General features: G+C 48.2%; 1 protein-coding gene across 1 annotated transcript in view; it reads right to left on the bottom strand.

Moving 5' to 3' along the window:
- Positions 1–460: 460 nt before the first annotated feature.
- SELENOH (selenoprotein H) overlaps positions 461–20,268 on the bottom strand; it is a 42,065-nt gene continuing 22,257 nt past the window's right edge. The window contains exons 2-5 of the mRNA XM_069630072.1: positions 18,521–18,592; positions 17,780–17,917; positions 17,262–17,392; positions 461–708 (exon numbers count right to left, since the gene is read on the bottom strand). Coding sequence (XP_069486173.1) covers positions 17,292–17,392; positions 17,780–17,917; positions 18,521–18,592 — 311 coding nt within the window. The 3' untranslated portion in view covers positions 461–708; positions 17,262–17,291. The remainder of the gene's footprint in view (positions 709–17,261; positions 17,393–17,779; positions 17,918–18,520; positions 18,593–20,268) is intronic.

Below are 20,268 nucleotides of genomic sequence, written 5' to 3'. Positions count from 1 at the left end.
TCGTTGGACAGTTTCACATATTCTATAGCAGTGTATATTAAATTTAGGATTGCAGCCTGTGTTCTATACCCTATTAATATTGTATAGCCTGCAACAGCATGCTGGGAACATAAAACAAATGCTACTACCAGATTTACGACATGTGTCCCGCTGCCACCCCTCCCCCCAACTTCTCAGGTCAATTATCTTGGCCAATACTGGCAAACCAGGTCAGCACTTCTCTTCTTACCAATATCACTTCTGTGCCATGTTCCCACACCAACACAACCATCAAATGTTCTTACTACTAAGAGCACCGGACAACCCCAGAATCACGGCCTTACTTTCCCATGACTATTGGCAGATCATTTTAGATCTTTTTTATCCTGAAAAGACTTGTGATCAGTCCACTCTATTGATCCAGTGTTGCAATTCCCCCTTCAGCTGCGATTAGATGTTTAGTGTAAAAAAACAATCGAAGAAAGGCTTACAATATTTTATTATCAAAATAAAGGCACATAATTTAATGGCATAATCTTATAGAACAGGGTTGCATGGCCCTTTGATGGGCTTTCTATTGGAGGCCAACATGCAGTGCTGTCCCAGATATCCTCTCCCGAAGTAACAGGCTGCAGGAAACATCAGAGGCACGACTGGGGATGGCACCCCATTGGTCGCTTCTCGTCATGGGCTGTCCTGACACTCATGTGAAAATACTGGTACAACCAGCTGAAAAAAAAGAGCATATACAATTGAATGAATTAGTTTCTAAATTGATTTACATAATTGTGCAACTGCTGGGGGCAAGAGAATGTCACACAAAGAACTAACAGCTAAAGGAAAGATGGACAACTGCTCCACTCACCGTAGAAGGGGATCATTCGAGACAGATCAGGTCATGCAGGTTTTCAAATAAGGTACTCAGGTTTTCAAATAAGGTACAGTTGTTAGGGGGTACAAAACCATGCAAGTTGAGACTAAATACTATGCACATTAGAACCCATGCAATGCAGTCAGTGGTGAAACTTATCAGCCAGGAAACAACCTGTAGAACAGTTCTACACTTCATGGATAAGACAGACAATACCTTTCAGTGATAAACTAAAAGCAGACCTGGATTTAGAGCTTGTGAAAGACGCTGAAGCATACAAACGTGCCTCCAGAGCACCTCCAGTATGCCCAAATCTCCATATTGCAAGTAGATCCCCACTCCCAAAGGCATATGCAAAACTGCTTTTAAACATACCCTCAACCCACATTTTGGCACTGGGAGGGGGTGGTCAGTGCAGAACAAAAAGCAAGCAATGATTTTCAGCAAGTGCAAGACCGTAGGTACTCACAGCATTTTGGCGTTTATGCAATTTTTAGCTTTGTATTCTAACAAGGTGCATAGTGCGCACATTCCAGAGAGCAGTCCTCTTCCCCCAAACGTTACCGATGAGTAATATTCTCCCCCCTCCCCAAAACAAGGGCTCTCCACAGCCGCTCCCCAAACATACAATTCAGAAAAAAAAGTTGCACCCCCCATGGATAAGGCAGGGACAGCTGTGCAGTGTCTAGGGCAGTAGCCAGTTCAGCATGTTATATGTACACATGGATGGTGACGGGAGGCTACCGCTAGTGCCCTCCCAATATCCCTTTCCAAGTGTAAGCATGCCACCTATCCACTTTCAGTTCAAGTCAAAGTCCTCTTCATACTAAGTGAATGATAAATATGGATCCCATGGATTGAACACTCAAGCCCCCCTAAAATAAAACTGCCCCTCTGGACTCACATTCCAGAATATCCACATAATGCTCTCCTCTTCCTCACCCCTCCACCCCAGCAGGATGGATCCCTCAGCCACATACAACTGCAAGACCAGTCTATTGCACCATTGTATGGTTAATCAATATAGTAAAACAGCACCACAAGCTGCATTTGACACAATAGCTCACATTATACGATAGATCGGCAAATACTAGTTATGCCCCTGCTACGGTTAAACCGGAACCGAGAAACCACAGCATTCAACAGTAAAGAGGGTGGCCTCAAAAACTGGTACAGTTCTAGTGAGACCAACCCGCTGTGTCATAATAACCCTCAACCACCAGCCACCATTGCCCGCAAGTTTCCTGAGGCAACTGATGGTGCGTGGGGTCAACTGAGGTAGCACCAACCCTCGGTACAAGAATAGGCCCCAGCACAGATGCATTGGCCACAAATCACATCAATAAAGGCATCGTTGAAGCCGCACCAATACAAGATCACGCATATCTCCAACAAAGTTGAGCAGCCAGCCATATTCTAGTGGATTTGCATACAGTTACCCATTGTCTCCAATTGCATCCTACTCCAGTGAAGATACTAGAAAGCCAGATTACCACCGAATATCCAATCCCGCCAGTCTGCCTGCTAAACAAATATATTCTCTCAATCCCAGCCTCTAAATTTCACTTCAGCACTTGGCTAGAAGAGAAAGGTTGGGATGGCAAATGAGGGGAGACTAGTTAAGGTCCAAACGAGAAGAACCTCAGCCTCAGAAACACTGCAGCACACTTAAGCCATACAGTGACAAGTTCATCCATAGAGAATACGGCATTCGTCATCATCCACACAACTACAAATCAGGCAATGGTCTTGCTGTTATTTGTACAGCCAAATCAAATGCTTACCCCTTCGCCTTACCTTCCTGCAGATCGGCCTTACTGTCAGCCCCTCCCCTGGCTACACAATGCAAGAAAGGGGGACATTTCAAAGGGGGTCAAGAAATTTCCACCAGCAGATGCCTTCTCAGGAGGGACACCAAGGCGGAGTCCCAGCTGCTCATTCTCTGGCATCCCGGGCAAATTGCACATACAAAGACAATGGCTACAGCCACCCCTTCCCCATTTTGAGCCAGGGACCTGCTCCGCTTCAGCACAGTCATGAGTAAGGCAATGTTTCTAAATTAAAGCCCACGCCCCCTAAAGCCCCGTCAGTTACCTACCAATTTCGGGTCTGCTACCAAGACAATGAAAGTGAGAAACACAAGACCTCTCCTTTTAATGATGTATTCATATCCATGATGCCGTTTTGATGCAGTTATATGCATAACAGCAAGCTATAAGTTTCAAGTGACCATATAACATTTTTTAGTTGCCAAAGTACATACAATGGTGTAAATTATAAAATGTAATTCTGGGACCTCTAGTTTTCCATTCAGGAAGTCCAAATAAAACCAAAAAGCATTTTCTTTTGGTATAACTCGTTTCTAGAAGGGTTCACACTTTACTATGCCTTTTGTAAGTAATCGCCATAAAACGGTACGTTTGTTGCCCCTGAAATTCAAAACCTAAATAGTTGCACCATGTAAAATACTTGGTGAAGTAAAATTATGGCTGAAAGTGTGAACTGGGGCCAATAATTTAATAGCACCAAATTATCTACATTGGAGCCCTTAGAAGTGATTATGTTCTAACTACTTGGAAAAAGCATCACACCTGCTGTTTTCACAGTTTCTTGGAGCGTCATGATTAGTAAGAGGGGAGAGGAGAGAGTGGGTTGCTTTGTTGCAAGGTTTATACTGTAAATCGTCGGCAGCAGTGGTCAATGTACTCTCCAGGTTGCCAGCATAAAGGTTGGAGAGACACTCAATACAACCACACAGAGCAGTATTTAAGGAGTATGGAGGGTTGCGTTGATCTACCTGTGTGGAGTTAGTGGTGTATAGGTAATTTTACTGTAGACCCGGATCTTCATGTGGTGAATGTTCCATTGTGTGTCATCTACTTTTCAGTGCTGGAGTTGTGTGACAAAATGGGTTGTTTTATGGGGTAGAATGAGGTGGTTATTCTCGTCATGTCCACTTGGTAAGACAACTAGCCCTTGTGTTAGGGAGATCATCAGTTTTATCCCTAGTGAGACCCCACCCCCAAATCCCCCCCCCCCCCCAAATCACTATCTGCTAGACCTCTTTCTTTCTCCTGGACAAGGGGAGCCCCCTCATTCATTTACTGTACTTATGGAACTCTGCATAGAATAAGGTAAAACCAAAATAGCAGTCTTGTTTTCTTCCATATCTCTGAAAGGCATCTGTGTTGCACTGCAGCACACAGCACCCTATGCACTGTGTTGCTGGGGACCCTTTGGGTTCTCTTTGGACTATCCTTAAAGTACTGTTGTAAGCATACTTTTCATTCTTCCCAAAACTTGCTAGGGGGATACCCGGTAACCCCCCCCACCCCTCCCCCCACTCAGATCCTGTGACTTTTTGTTCAGTGACAAGCCTAACGTTATGGCTGTGAACATGTTCTATCAACACGTCTGACTGGACAGCCAGCGACCCCTTTCTGGAAACTGCTGGGAGAGTTTGCAGAGGAGCGAATGGGATATCTGAACAAAAGGGGAGGTTCCTGAGGGAGCAGGTCAGTCAGTCAACCACTGACCAGAAGATCCAAAGCTGAAGATAACCAGAGACACCTGCAGACTCTTCCAGTACGCATGAAGCAACCGTTCTTATCGACAGGAGGTCCGAAGAGGACTCCTTACTTACCTTTGGCTGGTGGGACCAACCAGCCACAAGACAAAATGCAAAAGCCAAGCAAAAACACGAGCCAACCGAATTCCCCCCCCCCCCCCAAGATGATGCGACCTTACAGGGTTGTAAACTGCAACTACCAGGTGTCCTCCCACTTATTTACGTGGACAAACTGCCCAGAACCCGGTGAGTGGGATTGTGCCTAGCTCACCAGAGTGCAGGACTGCAGAAGCAAGGACGATAGCGCGATAACCATTCATGGAGCAGATCAAAGGCACCAAAACTGCAGACTGATGTGGGAGACCACAGAGATACTTGCTGAGGTGCTCTCTTGATGTGACATTCCATTCAGAGTTCTTCATGTTGGTCACCAGACCAAGGAGCCTGGAGACCAGGTTCATTGCTGCTGCACAGGAGATAATCCAGCTGAGTTTTCAACCACCCTTAAGTACTGTGGGGCTCAAGGTAGAACTTACCTCAAGCTGAAAAGTCGCTCTAGTGCGACTAGAGTGCGTTACAAGGTGTCCACCCATAACGCTGGTCCAGGCTGAACAGCTTGTGCTCTTAGGGAGAGTGTTGCAGGGTCTCTAGAATTGTGTTACCTTGCAAAAGTATTTTTATTTAAGTGAAAGTATCCTTAGGATCTTTGCCTTTTCTACAACTGCATAAGGCAGTTGATCCACTTCTACACTGACTGATGAACTCTTGATAGTTAGGGATGGGGTGTTACTAGATTACAGCAAACCCTTCTTTGTTCACAACTCTGCAGACCTGAGCAACTAGCAGCGCAAAGGACACACGGCAAACACCAAAGTAGGGGGACTGAGACAGTGCAAGATCCCATAGCAGCACCAGGAGGGCAGACACATGCCGGCACGCAGCAGCCAAAAGGGCAGCCGCCATTAAAGTGAAAGTTTGCAGCAGGCAGGTAAAGTAACAGCACACCTGAAGGCGGATTGCGGGACAAAGCATCGCCAGACCATCAGAGGTCGCCCAGTGAGGCTACCCCAGGAGCAGGCATATACACTGAAGTGCTGGTGGGCCAAACGGGGAATGCTGATCACACTGGCACGGGAGGGTCAGAGGCACAGCTGCCTGACAGAAGAAGCAGGAGGCACTCTCGAACCACACCCAGCTGGCTACGGTGTGGCGGGAGACCAGGTACAGATCACCAATCCCAACTTGGCGTTACATGATGAAGCATTACAAGATGACATTCAGGTACTATATAGCAGACAAGATAGAAGCGGTCGATCAAGTAAATAAGGTTAGTGTGGACGGTCGGAAATAAATTGGAAAGCTTAAAAAAAAAAAAAAAAGTTGCACAGAAGGAGAGAGGGGGAAATGATCCATGCCATTGAAGAAAGAGGCAGGAAAGTGCGTAGAACAAATGCAGTATTTGCTGAATTCTACGAGAAACTATTGCCAGGAAGAGGAGAGGCCTCCCCCAAATTGTGTTACCACGCCTAGACCCAGAAAGGGCAGAAATAGGAAATGCTCCACTTGCAATAGAAGAACTGCAGGAGGCTATTAGGGCACTTCAAGCCACCCGGTGCGGATGGGCTGCCTGGGGAATTAATACAGAATACTTGTAAGAGCTGGCGCCTAAACTACTAGAACTTTATGAAGAGGCCTATGAGAGAGGAGGCTTGCAAGAGAGCCTGCAGGGATCCATTATTGTACTGGTTCTGAAGCCTGGGAAGCCCCCCTCCCAGTATGGCTAATAGAAACCACAACGTAGATTGCAAAATCCTTACTGCGGTCCTGGCCCCACCATGATCAGACAGGCTATGTACCGAGTAGGAACACGCCCTGTACCCTGAGAAGACTTAACCACTTGAATGACAGTACTAATTCAATGGACGAGAGGTGCGCTGTGGCATCTCTGGACACTGTAAAGGCGTTCGATTCCATCAGGTGGGCCTGGCTGTATGAGACGCTGGGCCAATAGGCAAAGGGCTGGGCTTCCTGGGATGGGTATGGCTGATAAAACACAAGGCCCACAGCCAGAGTATGGACAGGAAGACATTTCTGGGAATTGGAGGGGCACACAACAGGGGTGCCCACTGTCCCCTAGGTTTGTTCTGGCCCTGGAACCACTGGCAGTGTTCCTGATGGCAGAATACGTAGACATAGGTATCTCTGTGAAGGACACTATACATGTCAGATCACTATACGCAGAGGACATGCTGCTTTACAAGAGTCCCCGAAGATAATCTCCCTTATGTGCTAGACAGGTACACAAGACTTGGGATAGGGATTAGCAGGGAGAAATCCTGCTCGTTCCCACTAGGCAACCTGCGAGGTAGAGAGGAACAAGAACTGCCGATACTAAACCTTAAGTGGTCACCACATACATGCAGATATCTGGGGGGTGAAAGTCCAGCATGACATTGCGGAAACGCACAAGGATAATACGCAGAAAGCAGTGGACGGTATTGGCAAATCTATGCCGTTCTGGAAGAGCCTGCCACGGTCAATGGCTGGAAGAACTGAGTAAAATGGTAGCCCTGCTGCATATACTGTACCATCTAAATGAACATCTCATATGAAATATGCCCAAGGAGGATCCCAGCACAGAACCCATAATATATGCAAGAAATGGCCAGAGGTGCATAATGGGATGGAAAATGATGCCACATTAGAAATCCCATTTGATATGTTGGAGGGAGGCCATGTAATTTCTAGAACATATGAACTGCTGTCGAGACGGCAAGAACCTGCCAATCTGAGAGCACATGGGAACTGGGAGCTAGGGAGAAAATAGAGCTAGGGAGAAAGTTCACTGATGCAGAATGGACTAAGTAGGTCTCGGGAACTACTAGGTTTAAACTCATGCAACTGTACCTAATACACATGACTCCACATAGGATTTTGTTGCTTCAAGGAGCAGAGACAGGGTTGCCCTAGATGCGATGAACAGAGGGAGGAATGTTACAAACGTTTTGGACCTGTCCGGTGAGTAAACTATTCTGGTCATCAATTGCAGATAGTGGCTAAAGGACGGGGGGAATTCAGGATGCGTAGTTAGCCGCCGGAGGCCTGCTTACGAGGCATGTTCCGTCAGAAAAAGCGCACTACCTCCCTGACGTGGTATTGTTAAATGTAAAAAACAAAATACAACTGAAGTGTTGAATAACCCTCCTTTTCACAGACTGTCTGAAGAAACTTTAGTAAATGAAACCAATTTCTCTGCAACAAATACAAGTGCGCCGCACTACTAGTAACACGGTACTGCCATTTTCTGTAACCATTGTAAGCGCAAGCAACTACTATTAGTTAGTAGTTATTCAGAATTCCTGACCCGTCAATAACCCAGAACTTTTTGCTGGGACTTGGTAACTAACCATGTCCCTAGATGAAGGAAAATCTCCTCCACCCCGAAACGCCCCCCCTCCTCCTCCTCCTCCTCCTCCTCCACCACCACCACCACCACCACCTGCATCCTCCTCACCTAGTATTTTACTCTTTTGTCTCTCCATAGAGAATGGTTGAAGTTATAGTTTCCTACAACTTTTGGACTTGAGGTGGATTGCTCCTTTGGGCTCCCCTGTTAATTTCTCCTTCATACCCTTGGGTGCACTACTGTTCCCAAGTAGTAAAGAGGGATTTTCATCCCCTTTACAATTTGTATTAAGTGAGCCAGCACCCCCACGTTATGTGGTGTGCAGGGGGCGAGGGAGGACACAATGTATCCTCTTCCTTACCCGTTTAACACGTTACACTAGCAAATTTGCTTGAATTGCTGGTGACAGTGTAACTACTTTGACTAGTCACAATTACAACAGGCTGATTCAGCCTCAGTAATACACAAAAGGGCTCCTTTTTCACCATGTCCTGCTGTTTGAGGTCTTCACCTGCCATTCTAGGTGGGAACGACCTCATTGGAATGGTCTTCCTTTGTATTCCCCACTCAGGTTCCAGAGTGTCTGGGAAGGCAAGAAGCGAGGGAAGAGTCCAAAACTTTTAAGCCCTTTGTCCTTCACCTTGCCTGAAAGGAACCAACTCCCATTGGAGGGCTTGTTGTTCCAATTAAACAGCCAGATTGCCCCTTTCTGTAAAATGCAAGGGGGAAGATTGCAGAAGTTGTGCTGTAGTTCCTGTTAAATACTCTCAACCTTGAAGCTGACAAGTCTACCAATGAAGCTTAAACCTTAGAGGAAAAAGAGAAGACTGTAGTGATTTCCAGTAACCGGAGAGCCGGCTGAAACCCTTCCTCCTAATTGACCAGGGTGTCCCGAAAACAACGACCCCAGGCCCGGTGAGATCCACTAGACTCAAGACCTGCATTTTGAGCCATCCACGGCGTGCCCGACCTTGCAGGGCTGCAATACACCTGGACCGCGAGCCATTTTGTGGTGCATGGTCTTTCAAGTCTGAATCCATCCAAAACGTTGGTGGCCTTCTCCTGGCCCTTCAGCGACACAAGTGGAGTTCTTGAAGTCCCCTCACCAGAGTGCTGGATCAGATTAGCAACGAGAATCCCAGCAATATTCAGTCTCCTCTTGGCTCCTGAAAATGACGCCCAAACCACAGAAATGCATCCAGCTGTGAAGAAACCCTTGCCCGGAGTCTTCCCCATTGATCTCGGCTGCTAATTCCTGATCGTGAAGACAGTGCACTGGAAGGGAATTAGACTGGGTTTTTGGCTGCAGATCCTGAAGGCATCTTACTGCAAACTTACCTTCTGTGCCGGGGACTGTGTTGGCTGGGGTATTACTTACCTTAAGCCATTTGAGATTCCTGTGATTGGGAGTACTTATCCAGTTCACCCAGGCCCACTGCTGAAATCCCTCTGGGGTGTCTTTGCTTAAGTCCCTGAAACCCTTTTGCAACTCCAGTACAATACGAACAACTTTCCCCAGGAACTCTGACTTTCTATAACTGTGCCGGTCCTGACCAGTCTGTTGGCCACCAGAGACTAGCGATTCCCCCCCCTAACACACCTCACTGCCACCTGAGAACACTCATGTTCCAAGAATAGGTAAGGACTTCTAAGGTTTGGGCCTTTTACCTAGTAAATGCAACAAGTGGGTTACTTAATTGTAATACAGTTGGTTTGTTAACAGTCCCTCTGAAATATTAAGTTACAAATGTTTTTACTAACCTTTGTATGCGTTTTGCCTTTCTGAAGTATATACAAGGTCATTTTACTCACTTGTGAATTGGTTCCCCCAATTCCCAAAAGTAATGCTGTTGGCTTCACCCAACGCTTTCTGAAAATAAGTGCACAAGTTTACAAAATGGGTCTTGCTTCCCCGGACCTGGTGTATAGTCCGTCTAGAATAAGTCTGCCTAGGGTTGTACCAACCTTTTTTTTTTTTACTTTTCTTTATTGGCAATCAGTGGCGACAGGAATACAACAGAGTGCATACACAGTTACAATCATACATTTGAGTTTGGCAGTACATATTTATGGGTGTTCGGTGGAGGTGGGCAGAAGGTCTAGATGCAACCTGTACCCCTGGCAGGGGGAGGCGGGAGAGGTTTTCTATATCATCTTTATTGTGCAGATAGCTACAGACCCATTTTTAGGGCAGGAATTTATAGGGAGGGAACTGATATATTCCTCCTCGCACATCTGTGTCCAGGTGAGAGCCTTCAACCACATCTCAAATGAGGGGAGGGGGGGCAGGGCGAGCAGCACTTCCAGCACTGCAGTATACATTTTTTTGGCCACCATAGTACTGACATTCAAAAATGTTGACATTTTCTTCACCTCAACCCCAGCCCACAGCCCGAACAGAATAGCTAACGGATCGAGGCCCACTGGGGTCCCAACTATCTCCGATAGGGCTTCAGTTACAGCTTCCCAGAATGTGCCAAGCACGTTACAGGACCAAAACATGTGCGTGTGGTCCGCTGCATCGGATTTGCATCTCGGGCATGTATGGGTCTGGTTATGTGCAAATTGCCCCATCCTGTGGGGTTTGTAATTCGATCGAGGAGCTTATATTGCATGCATCTAAATATAGATTTGAGGGAGACTTTGCGTAAGCAAATTTCTCTCCACATATCTGTGATTGCTAGACCCAGTTCCACGCTCCACTTGTCCCGCAGTTTTGAAGATGGATCCTCCAATTTTCCCAGCAGCATCTTGTACAGAGAGGACGTTATACCCCTACTGAGTTGGCTATGTAGTAGATCTCTGATGAGTCAGGAGGGGGAGGGGGAATGGGGGGGGGAATACGTCTTGGTAAGTGTGCCACATGACGTAAACTGCCGCTCTTAGTCTGAAGTATTGCAGCAGCCGCCGAACCCGAGTGACCAGGCCGCCATGTCTGCGGGGTAATGAATTTACCTTCAGGATATAGGTCTGTTAGAACCCGATACCCCAGGTCTAGCCAATGACACATGAGGAGTTTATCGTGGGTGGGGGCGAGGCTTGGGAGTGCAGTAGTCGCTTCCATGCCATAGTCGTGGTGGCCACGGGATCCACCAGGGCATCCGTGTGATATGTGCAGCAGAAGATTAGGGACACGTTTACTTCATCACTTGCTAGCTTTTCAAGTTTCACATGAGGGGGGGCGCCTCCAGGTGTTTGTACCAATGTGTAGCATGTTGGGCCTGTGCAGCAATCCAGTACCGGGTTAGATCAGGAGCCGTGAAGCCCCCTCTCTCGTAGGGGAGGGTTATACGTTGCTATTTCTTGCAAACAGCACCGGAATGCCACAGGAATTGGGCGCACGCAGAGTGTAGTTTCCTGAAGTATTGCTTCCTGGCCCATATTGAAACGTTTGTGAAGATATAGAGGAGCTTGGGGACCGCTATCATTTTAATTAGGGACAGTTTACCCAATAAGGAGAGCGGGAGGTTGCGCCACCTTGCCATTTTGGACTCTACGAATTGCACTGTGGCAGTACAGTTGTCAGCGAGTAAGGAGAATCTAGATAATGATATCTGAACCCCCAGATATTTGATGCCACCTGGGGACCAACAGAGCGGGAATTCGCATGTCAGCTGTTGGGTCGCCGCAGTGAGTGGAGTAGTTAATGGTGAAGCCCGAGAATGTGCCTATTTTCATTATGTCGCAGATAATTGGGTCTAGATGTGCAGACGGGTCCCTGATGTACCATCAGCGCATAGTGATATTATTTCCGGTGCGTCTCGGAATCGTATGGCCTTTGCGGGTGCGTCGACCTCTGACGTTATCGGCCATGGACTCAATGGCTAGCGCGAATAGGATAGAGGAAAATGGGCAACAATGGCGTGTGCCCCTGTGGAGCGTGAAGGGTGAAGACGTTAGGGAGTTGACCAGGACTTTGGCCACAGGGTCTGTATATAGTAGTTTAATGTAGGATTTCATACCTGGTCGGATCCCCATTTTCTACAATACTGCCCACATGTATTACCAGGACACCATGTCAAATGCCTTCAGAGCATCTTATGTAACCGCAACGGCTTTTGGATCAATACTGGACATTAAAGAGCCGGCGGATATTGAGGGATGTTAAGCGACCGGGGACAAAGCCACTTTGGTCTGGGTGAACCAGGGGTGACATTATGGGGGAGAAATCTGCTTGCTATTACCATGGCAAATATTTTGGTATCTGTATTTATAAGTGATAGGGGCTTGTAGGATCCACATTCATCTCAAGGCTTACCCGGCTTGGGAAGAACAGTTATGAGAGCTTCCCGAAGGGTTTGAGGGAGAACGGCCAGACAACTCCATGTAGTTTCGGTGCCAAAATGGCCACATGTTCTTGGTAGAATTCTGAGGTGAGCCCATCCCGTCCCGGGGCCTTGCCCTTTGGGAGGTCTGAGATGGCCTCAACTATCTCATCAGGAGTGATCAGGGCATCCAGCTGCTCCCTGGCGGCCCAGGAGATGTAGGTGATGGGGATATGGTCAAATAGATCATTTATGTCCTGGGCAGTGTGCTCCCGCTGGTGACGGTGTCCAGGATATGCTGGTCGACCAGTGTTGGGTGCCTTTTGCATCTCTGATGCTATCAATGCGCGGCTTAACCTATCCCCCCACACCCCCTCTGTGCGCACCAGTCCAAGGTTCTCCCTGGTCTATCCCCCCTCCCTATACTTCCGCGTGTAATACTGTACCTCTCTAAAGGCATGAGATTCGAAGATTTCCAGCTCCAATCTTATCTGTGCTAGTTGGTTGGGATAGGTGCAGTCATGTATTCACACTCTAGCTCCTTGAGTTTAGTTTCCGAGCGTTGTAGATCATGCTTTATGACCCTCAGTACCCCCGCCTCCTCCCTCGAGATACACATGCCTCTGATAAAGACCTTGAATGCCTCCCAGCAGGTCCTCTCGGTTGCGTCGTGTTGTTTGTTGCAGTCGGGGTGTGGGGGGGGGGGGGGGGGTCTAGTGCGCAGTGTGCTCCTTCAGCTGCGAAGAACGGGGAGAGTTGAGGATTATCAAGTAGGTCCTTGAGGAGATTCGACTGCCAGTTCCTTCCGGCCCTTAAGTGCAGCCTCAGGAACATCCACAATGCGGATATTGTTCCGCGTGATCTGGACTCTAGGTCGTCGCACTTGGCCTTGACGTGCATCACGTCGCACACTAGTTCCATGACTGGTTTGTAGGGCGTGGACCCCATCCTCTTTGGCCACAATTCTGATCTCCGCTTCAGTTATCCTAGCCCGCGTGCTGGTCTAGTTTGGTTCTCAGCAAGGCCACATTTACATTTATGTCATCAAGCTTCTCATGGAAGGATGCAAAGTTCTTAGCCATGGACTCCATCATCACAGTTAGGTCAGGTTGAGGGGGAAATCGAGTGATATCTTCGTGGCCTGAGGAAGACCCCACCCCCCAAACCCCCCCCCCCGCTTGGGTCTTGTCTTTGGCTCAGACCTTGTTGGCCCCACGAGATCTGTTGGACATCCTGGAGGTGGACGGTTATGTAGGCTGGAATGGTCGACTGCCGCCTATGCATCTAGGGGACCAAGCCTTCTCGGCAGTTGTGCCGTGGACCAGGTGGTGCGGTAACAGCCGTGTGGATGATCGCGGCGCTCGTGAGGTGATGTCCCCGAGAGACCAATCGAGCGAGGATCACCTGTGCTCAGCCGTCAGGTCCCCACTGCTTCCCCCGGGCCTCGCCCCTGGGATCAGGACAACCAAGGCAGAGTGCGGTTTTGCAGCAGGACCAAGAGCGGGCTATGATGTCTGCAATTCCCAGCGGTCCCGATAATGAAGCCGGGTATGGGGTCACGGGGTAGATGTGTGCCTGCTGGGCCGCAGTCTAGCAGTTAAGGAGCAGCGCTTAGATTTTCTGGCTCGTCGTGGATATTTAGCCAGTCCGCCGACAGAGCAGGAGTGTCAAAGAAAAGCCTGGGGGACCAGGTGTGTCCAGTATAGTGTAACACTCACCTGGCATCCACGGGGACGTCACTCAGCCTGTTCTGACCTCTTACGACCTCGAACCCTTCCCTGGAGTCTACTCGACTGGAGACTGGGCCTGAAACACAGGGTTGGTAGAGTTTAACTCCCTATTGTCTGTGTGCTTGAACCCCTTCTTCCCCGGGGTCCAACCCTTCCCTTTGATCCACAGCTCACCTCGTTTTCTTGGAAAGTGTGCTCTCCGTCCTGCTTTCAGTGCAGGGCGCGTTGATTGATGCAGGCTCGTTGCTGCCTAGTTACTTCACTGGCAAGAGTCCGACCGGTAAGTAGAATGAATCTTTTGAACAGTTCTCTAACTTCGTTCCTTTCCTTCCTTAGATGATGGCTGGCATCCGGGGATGGCGACGTGCTGCTGCGAGGAGTAGCGCTGAAGGTGAGTGAGAGCGTGATGCGACCCTTTCGTATTGAACCGAGTTCTTTTCCTGTGTCTTTTAGGTGCCGCGACATTTTCAGCGTGGATGCCGGTTATGAAGAAGAAATGCGGTGAGTAAATGCGGTATGCGGCGCCTCTAGATGTTTCCACGCTAACCTGGAGTGTCTTTTCCCTCTTGCAGATGGATGAGAAGTTCCAGAGAAAGAGTTCCCCCAGAGCGGCTGGGATTCAGGTAAGCGTTTGAAGCTCGTACAGTCTTTATAAATAAGCGAAGATTTGCAGAATGCTTACTAATGCCCCTTTTCCTTAGGAAGCGGCGTGCCGGGAATGGAATGACACCACCGAAGATGCCTGCAGAACAGAAGAAGCGATGAATGATGGGCAGAAGCGCTGCAAGATAAAGCTGTTCCTAACGGTGTTCTTGCAGGAGCTGAGCGCAGAAGAAAGATGCAGGCCTACGAAAACACAAAGCATGTTTCTCAGCCAGGGTGTGGCTTAAATAGTCTCTGGGTATCCCAGGTGTCTCTGGGATAAACCACACCCAAAAGACTAGATTGCACATGCAGTTCTGGCATCCATCTTGCACTACAAGTCCAATTCCCCAATATTATCCTATGGGAGTGAGTGACTCTGGTGCCACAAGCGCCAAGTCTGACTCCAAGTGGGTCTTTGGAGGGATGGAGAGGCCCATGTAGGTGATCGTGGCCTGGCTCCAGCCTAACATCTTGGAGGGCTGGGGACATGTGGGGCAGGAATCCTGACAGATAGCCACTGCAGCAGCTACATGCGAGAACAATGTTCGCTTTCAGTACCGCAGTGCAGCAGGTGTATAGACCCTGTGTGTAATGTTGTCGGATGGGGTGGCAGGTAGGGACCAGTAGAGCAGGCCAGTTCCCGCTGGGGGGGGGGGGGGGGGGAATTCGTCCAGCAGCTGAGTGGTGGGCAGAGAGGTATGGATGGTGCCCAGGCGGCAGTCAAAGGCAGAGGATGTATGGTGTCGCTGCAGCTCGCGGAGGAGCAGGATGGTGTATAGCGCAGTGTGCAGCTTGGCCGCGTGGAGAGAGTGCAGTGTTACAGGGCCGCAGCCAACTCAGAGCGTTCTTGGTCGCACCTGTGGCCGGCTCCAACCAGCGAGGCAACTGCAGCAGTGGAGAGCAAGGCCGCCCAGCAATCAAGGTCTTTGTCTGGGCGCCTGGGTAAGGGGGAGCGGGGGGCCGCGACCGGCCGGCAGCAGGGGAGCGGGCAAGTGTTGGTGATCCTGCCCAAAGGCTTCCCCAATCCAGGGCTTCCACGCGCCCTGTTGCTAGTTGCTACCCTCATGGGGCACAGGCCAGTCAGCTCCAGTCCGCCTCGCACCGGGCCGCTCATCGCAGGCCGCTCCACCAGGGACACCTCCACCGCTCCTCTACAGCTGCCCCCCTCGCCCCCCACCGAGCACCACCCCAGCAGGCACCAGGCGTGGTCCCGGGCTGGCCGGCGGCAGTCACAGATACCTTGGATGAGGTTCGCCCACATACGTCAGGGGTTATTAGCAGGATCGTGTACAGGCCCAGGTCCTCACGCCCCGTGCCGGCGGGCTGAACGCCGTATATGGCCATCCCCGAGTAGCTGTATCTCGGCCCTGGCGCTACGGATTTTCCCGAGATCAGAGCTGGACGCTCCCTGCACTCAAGGCAATGCCTTCACACAGTTTCGGGGGTCCAGCATAAGAGATTCCGCCGTTGTTGTCGGAGGTACACGGAGCACCCAAGCTAGGCAGCCATTTTGCAGGATGCTCAACAGCACCCCCATCGTACCTACCTTAAATAGCTGTGTGCCATTCTTAATAAGCATATTGTGGATTTTACTAACCTTGGTCTATACAAATGCAAGATAACCAATGAAAACCGACACAAAGCCCTCTGCCTGTTGGTACACAGGCACACAAAATGAAGAGGATTTGCACACAAATCCAGACAAGCCCTCAAACTTATCAGCAATATGGATCATCCAAGTGAAAGCAAACCCCCTCCCTTAATTCCTTAAACAGAAGCCAGAGACTCCAAAGCCATATAGAAAACCATATGCCAATTACGTGCCAGTTAAGTGAGGATTCAAACAGAAATCCCTTCATCCCGAGCACCATTAACCCTGCCCAACCCCAGAGACTGGCACTTCAGTCCTTGAGGTAGTCTATGGTCTTGTCAGAAGGCAGGGCTCTGCAACCTGTGGCTCTCCAGATTTGGACTGTAGCGCCAATGATTCCTCACCATTGACTTTCCTTGCTGTGGCCAAAGGATGCTGGGGATGGAGACTGCAATACTACACCCCCACCCCAATCGTCTAAGGGGCCTCCAATCTATCAGCCACTTTTGATACTGTAGATGACAAAATCCTGTTTAGATGACAAAATCCTGTTTACAAATGCTTCAATGGGTATCAAAGGAAGTACATTAGAGAAGTCCTCCATATTCCCACTTTGGCTCAATGATCCCTTCTTTTTATGGAACCCCAATGCTAAATCGAATTTCCATTCACCATTTAGTGGAATAAAAACTATACCCCTGTATAATCTTCTGAAAAAGAACTGATGCAACAGGCATCTTATTTCCTACAAGGCAGTTTTCAGAAAGGTGTGCTTGGTGTCCCCAAAAGAGTTTACCGTTTGAGGACAGCCAACCTTAACCCTTAAGACAAATTTGTTACTCTGCCCCCTCTCCCTCCAGCCATCTACCTCCCAATGGTTCCGAAAAATTGTAGGCGTCATAGGCTCTATAGAAATTGTGTGAAAACTGTCAAAGAATGGAACATCCGAGGTGGAGTGGTTCACCCCATCGTGCGCAGCAATACAGAGTTCAGGTTTCTAATGAAGTCAGCAGAGTTTTATCTAGTGAACCAAACATTCATTACCAATCTTTGATCAGAAACAATAGAGTAAACATGGGTAGCAGAATGCGTTAGAATTGTTGAGTAGTAGCATCAAAGCACAACAGCAAGCTGCAATAGCAGGGGGTAATAATAAAGTAGTACATCAGACAATGTAAAAACCAACTGGGGTGTGTGTTATCTCACCGTCTCTGGCTCCTCCCAGATTGCTGTATTTTACTGGGCATGCTTTTTAAAATCCTCAACGAGGACCTCGGGCTCTGGAAACTTCAATTTGCGTGGAGGGCCTTTCTTAATGCCACTCCACAACTCCACTTCTGAGAACAGAGAACACAATCCTTCAATTAGTCCTTGAGTTTGCTTCCCGATCATCCATAAATCAATTTTTCCTACCCACCCCTTTGAAGTCCTGACCGAATCAGACTTCGTATTTTCAAATAAATTATCCTTTGCTGCAATCCTGCGAGCACCCCCTCTAAAATACTTTCAGCTACCTCCACTTGAGCAACACTCCATCTCGTTGCATTATCTCCCTCAATGCAAGAGAGGAAAAAAAAAAAAAAAAAAAAAAAAAAAAAAAAAATTAAAAATCGTCCGAGGGTCAGTGTTCATCCTGCATCCCTACATCACACCACCATTGGTTTTCATGGCAAACACTTACTTAACCCACACCCCATGTCCAACATTTGTGCAAGTTCACTTACTGCTTCCACCTTCCTTCACCAGAGTCACCTCAAAGCTATTCCTCCTGGGCTTCTCTGGATTCAACTCCACCTGGAGGTCAGGGAATACTTGGCGCAGTGCCTGACTCACAGAGTCGGCTTGCCGCCCATACACTCGTCAGCTTTTGCTATGTTAAAATGTACAAAAAGAATAAGTCACATAAAAAAAGCCTAAAAAATAAATACCCAGTGTGTTACACATTACTTTTCAAATGAGAACACTGAAGCACCCCAGATGGCTCTACTGGCACTTAGATATCATTGACAGAAGGAATTATTTCCCTTATTTCCCCTTGTTTAAGCACTATTGTTCGTGTACCCCATGTTGACAAACCCCCCACCCCATCCCCCATAACGTACATTAAAGAATCAGATGACCGCCTCCCACAGCCGAACTTAAGTCCTGTCCATCATCATTGGAAGAGAGAGAGACAGACAAGAGATATTGATTTAATGCCTCAACCTCAGGTGGAAAGACTACTCAATTTTGGGGTCTCGCTCTCAGCTGCTGTGTAGTTATTTTTAAGGCTGTCAAGAAGCAATACGCACGTGGATCCATGACACCCTGCCCAGACCAATTCCCCCAAATTGAAGCCCTATGAGAGAATGCCCAGCCAATCATTGCCCCATTAAGTACGAGAGCCCCTCACCAATGCTCAATCAAAACACGCAAAGAGGCGACATCACAAAGCATCTTAGTTTTCTTCTCGTGTCCCGCTGTACCAATTATCTCTGCCTGCCCTACAGATTCTGCTACCTTCCTCTTCCGTGCTTTGGGAGCCATTTTAACTTTATCTGGAAGACAAAAACACAAACAGAATTTCGAGACGTGGAAGAAAATACAAACTAGCGGTCATGGGGTAGAAGGAAGAGGGGAAGAGATGGTCTGACAATTCCTTCTCTGGGAACAAGCAACATTTAAAATACACAGGTTTGTCTCTCTAGCCCTTGAAACCAATTTCACGGGGATTTGAATTTAGTCCTTTACCTGCCAAAACCACTTCTCGGAGCAGAGATGAAGGGTACTTTACTTAGAAAGTAACAGATGCACCAAATGAAATACAATAGAACAAAGAGTCGTCATGGGGGTTGGGCTAGTCTGACCTTTTAAACATTATGTACTTTGTACTAAACGCCTGCTAACTGAATGAATGCGAGCATACAAACGTGACAAACACATCTGGGGGGGGGGGGGGGGGTATATTTTTCTACTGTTTGGCCAGGCCTAGCAGCCTCCATCTTTCCTGCTCGTCAGTCAAAACACCAGTTTGCCCCATAGAACCAGTGTGACGCCTCCATGGGATATTTTTGAGTTTAGACTAGAACATAGTCGCTTAACATATGGGCGTGACCATACAAGTACAGCATTTGATTCCCTCTACACAGCATTCCATAAACTCAGGGCATCAGACTAGTCTTGCTCAAGCCGATGTCCCTTTCCCCATGATGCTAGATCTACCGAGCTGTTGAAGCAGTGAGTAAGCAGACAATATAGCCATTTTGAGTAGTGTGTGTAGGGGGGGGGGGGGGGTTACATTTCAGATATTTTCCGCCTTTCAGAAAGCCTTGGAGGTGTTGTAAGCCGTGTCGGATTTGGAGGCATCTCCAAAACTCTGTTCAGGGTATAACCCCTTGTGGCCTAGCTGCCACAAAGCACCGTTTTTACTGCCCATTTGAATATTGTCGTTTTGCCATACATAGCGGGGCGATAGCCCTGTGAATAGCTGTGGCCAAAGTGGAAAAATAACTGAACTATATTTTAAGTCTGTGCGGTGTTGGCGCAGAAAGACAAATGAGAATCCTTGTAGGGGACACAGAAAGACCCCTCGACTCCCATTATGTTAACATGCACTAATTGTGCCATTTGTGATGCCTGGTAATAGTTTTAATATCGGGGAAACCTGTTCCCAAGAGACTTCTTTGGGCACAAGGTACTCAGTTTCCCTCCGAGCCAAAGGAAGTTGATAAGGGATCTGGTCATTTTATTAAAATATATGGTAGGGAGGAGGGATATGAGAAACGCAGTATTTGGGGTTAAGGAGACATCTTAAAAAGTGATATCCTGCCAGTTAGTAATTGAGGGAAGAGCTACCAAGGTATGGAAGTTATTTCTATTTACTTCTATAGGGCTACAAGGTTGTAAAAATGCACTTTATTTTTCAGACCATAAAAATAATAATAATACATCCCACAAAATTAACAGCTTTTATACACATCTCCCCTCGTCCCTCCCACCCAATGCAGAGTGACAATCAGAAGGTCCTACCAACCATTTCCTCGTGCATCACATAAGCAGTTTCATGAACAGTAAGGGCCCAATACTGGGATACATTCCCCTGTGGATGTTCGGGGGCACTCCCTATGCAAAATAGACTACCCCTTGGGGCCGAATTTCCCCAGAAAGGGGTCACATTCTGTCTCTCTGGAAGGAATGGCATCATGCTGGTAATGTTTTTCCATGTCAATAGCTC

The sequence above is a fragment of the Ambystoma mexicanum genome, chromosome 12 (genome assembly GCF_040938575.1).
Source record: "Ambystoma mexicanum isolate Mex_15411 chromosome 12, UKY_AmexF1_1, whole genome shotgun sequence".
Taxonomy (NCBI): Eukaryota; Metazoa; Chordata; class Amphibia; order Caudata; family Ambystomatidae; genus Ambystoma; species Ambystoma mexicanum.
The sequence above is the reverse complement of the archived record's forward strand: the minus strand, read 5'-3'. Positions and strand labels throughout refer to the sequence as shown.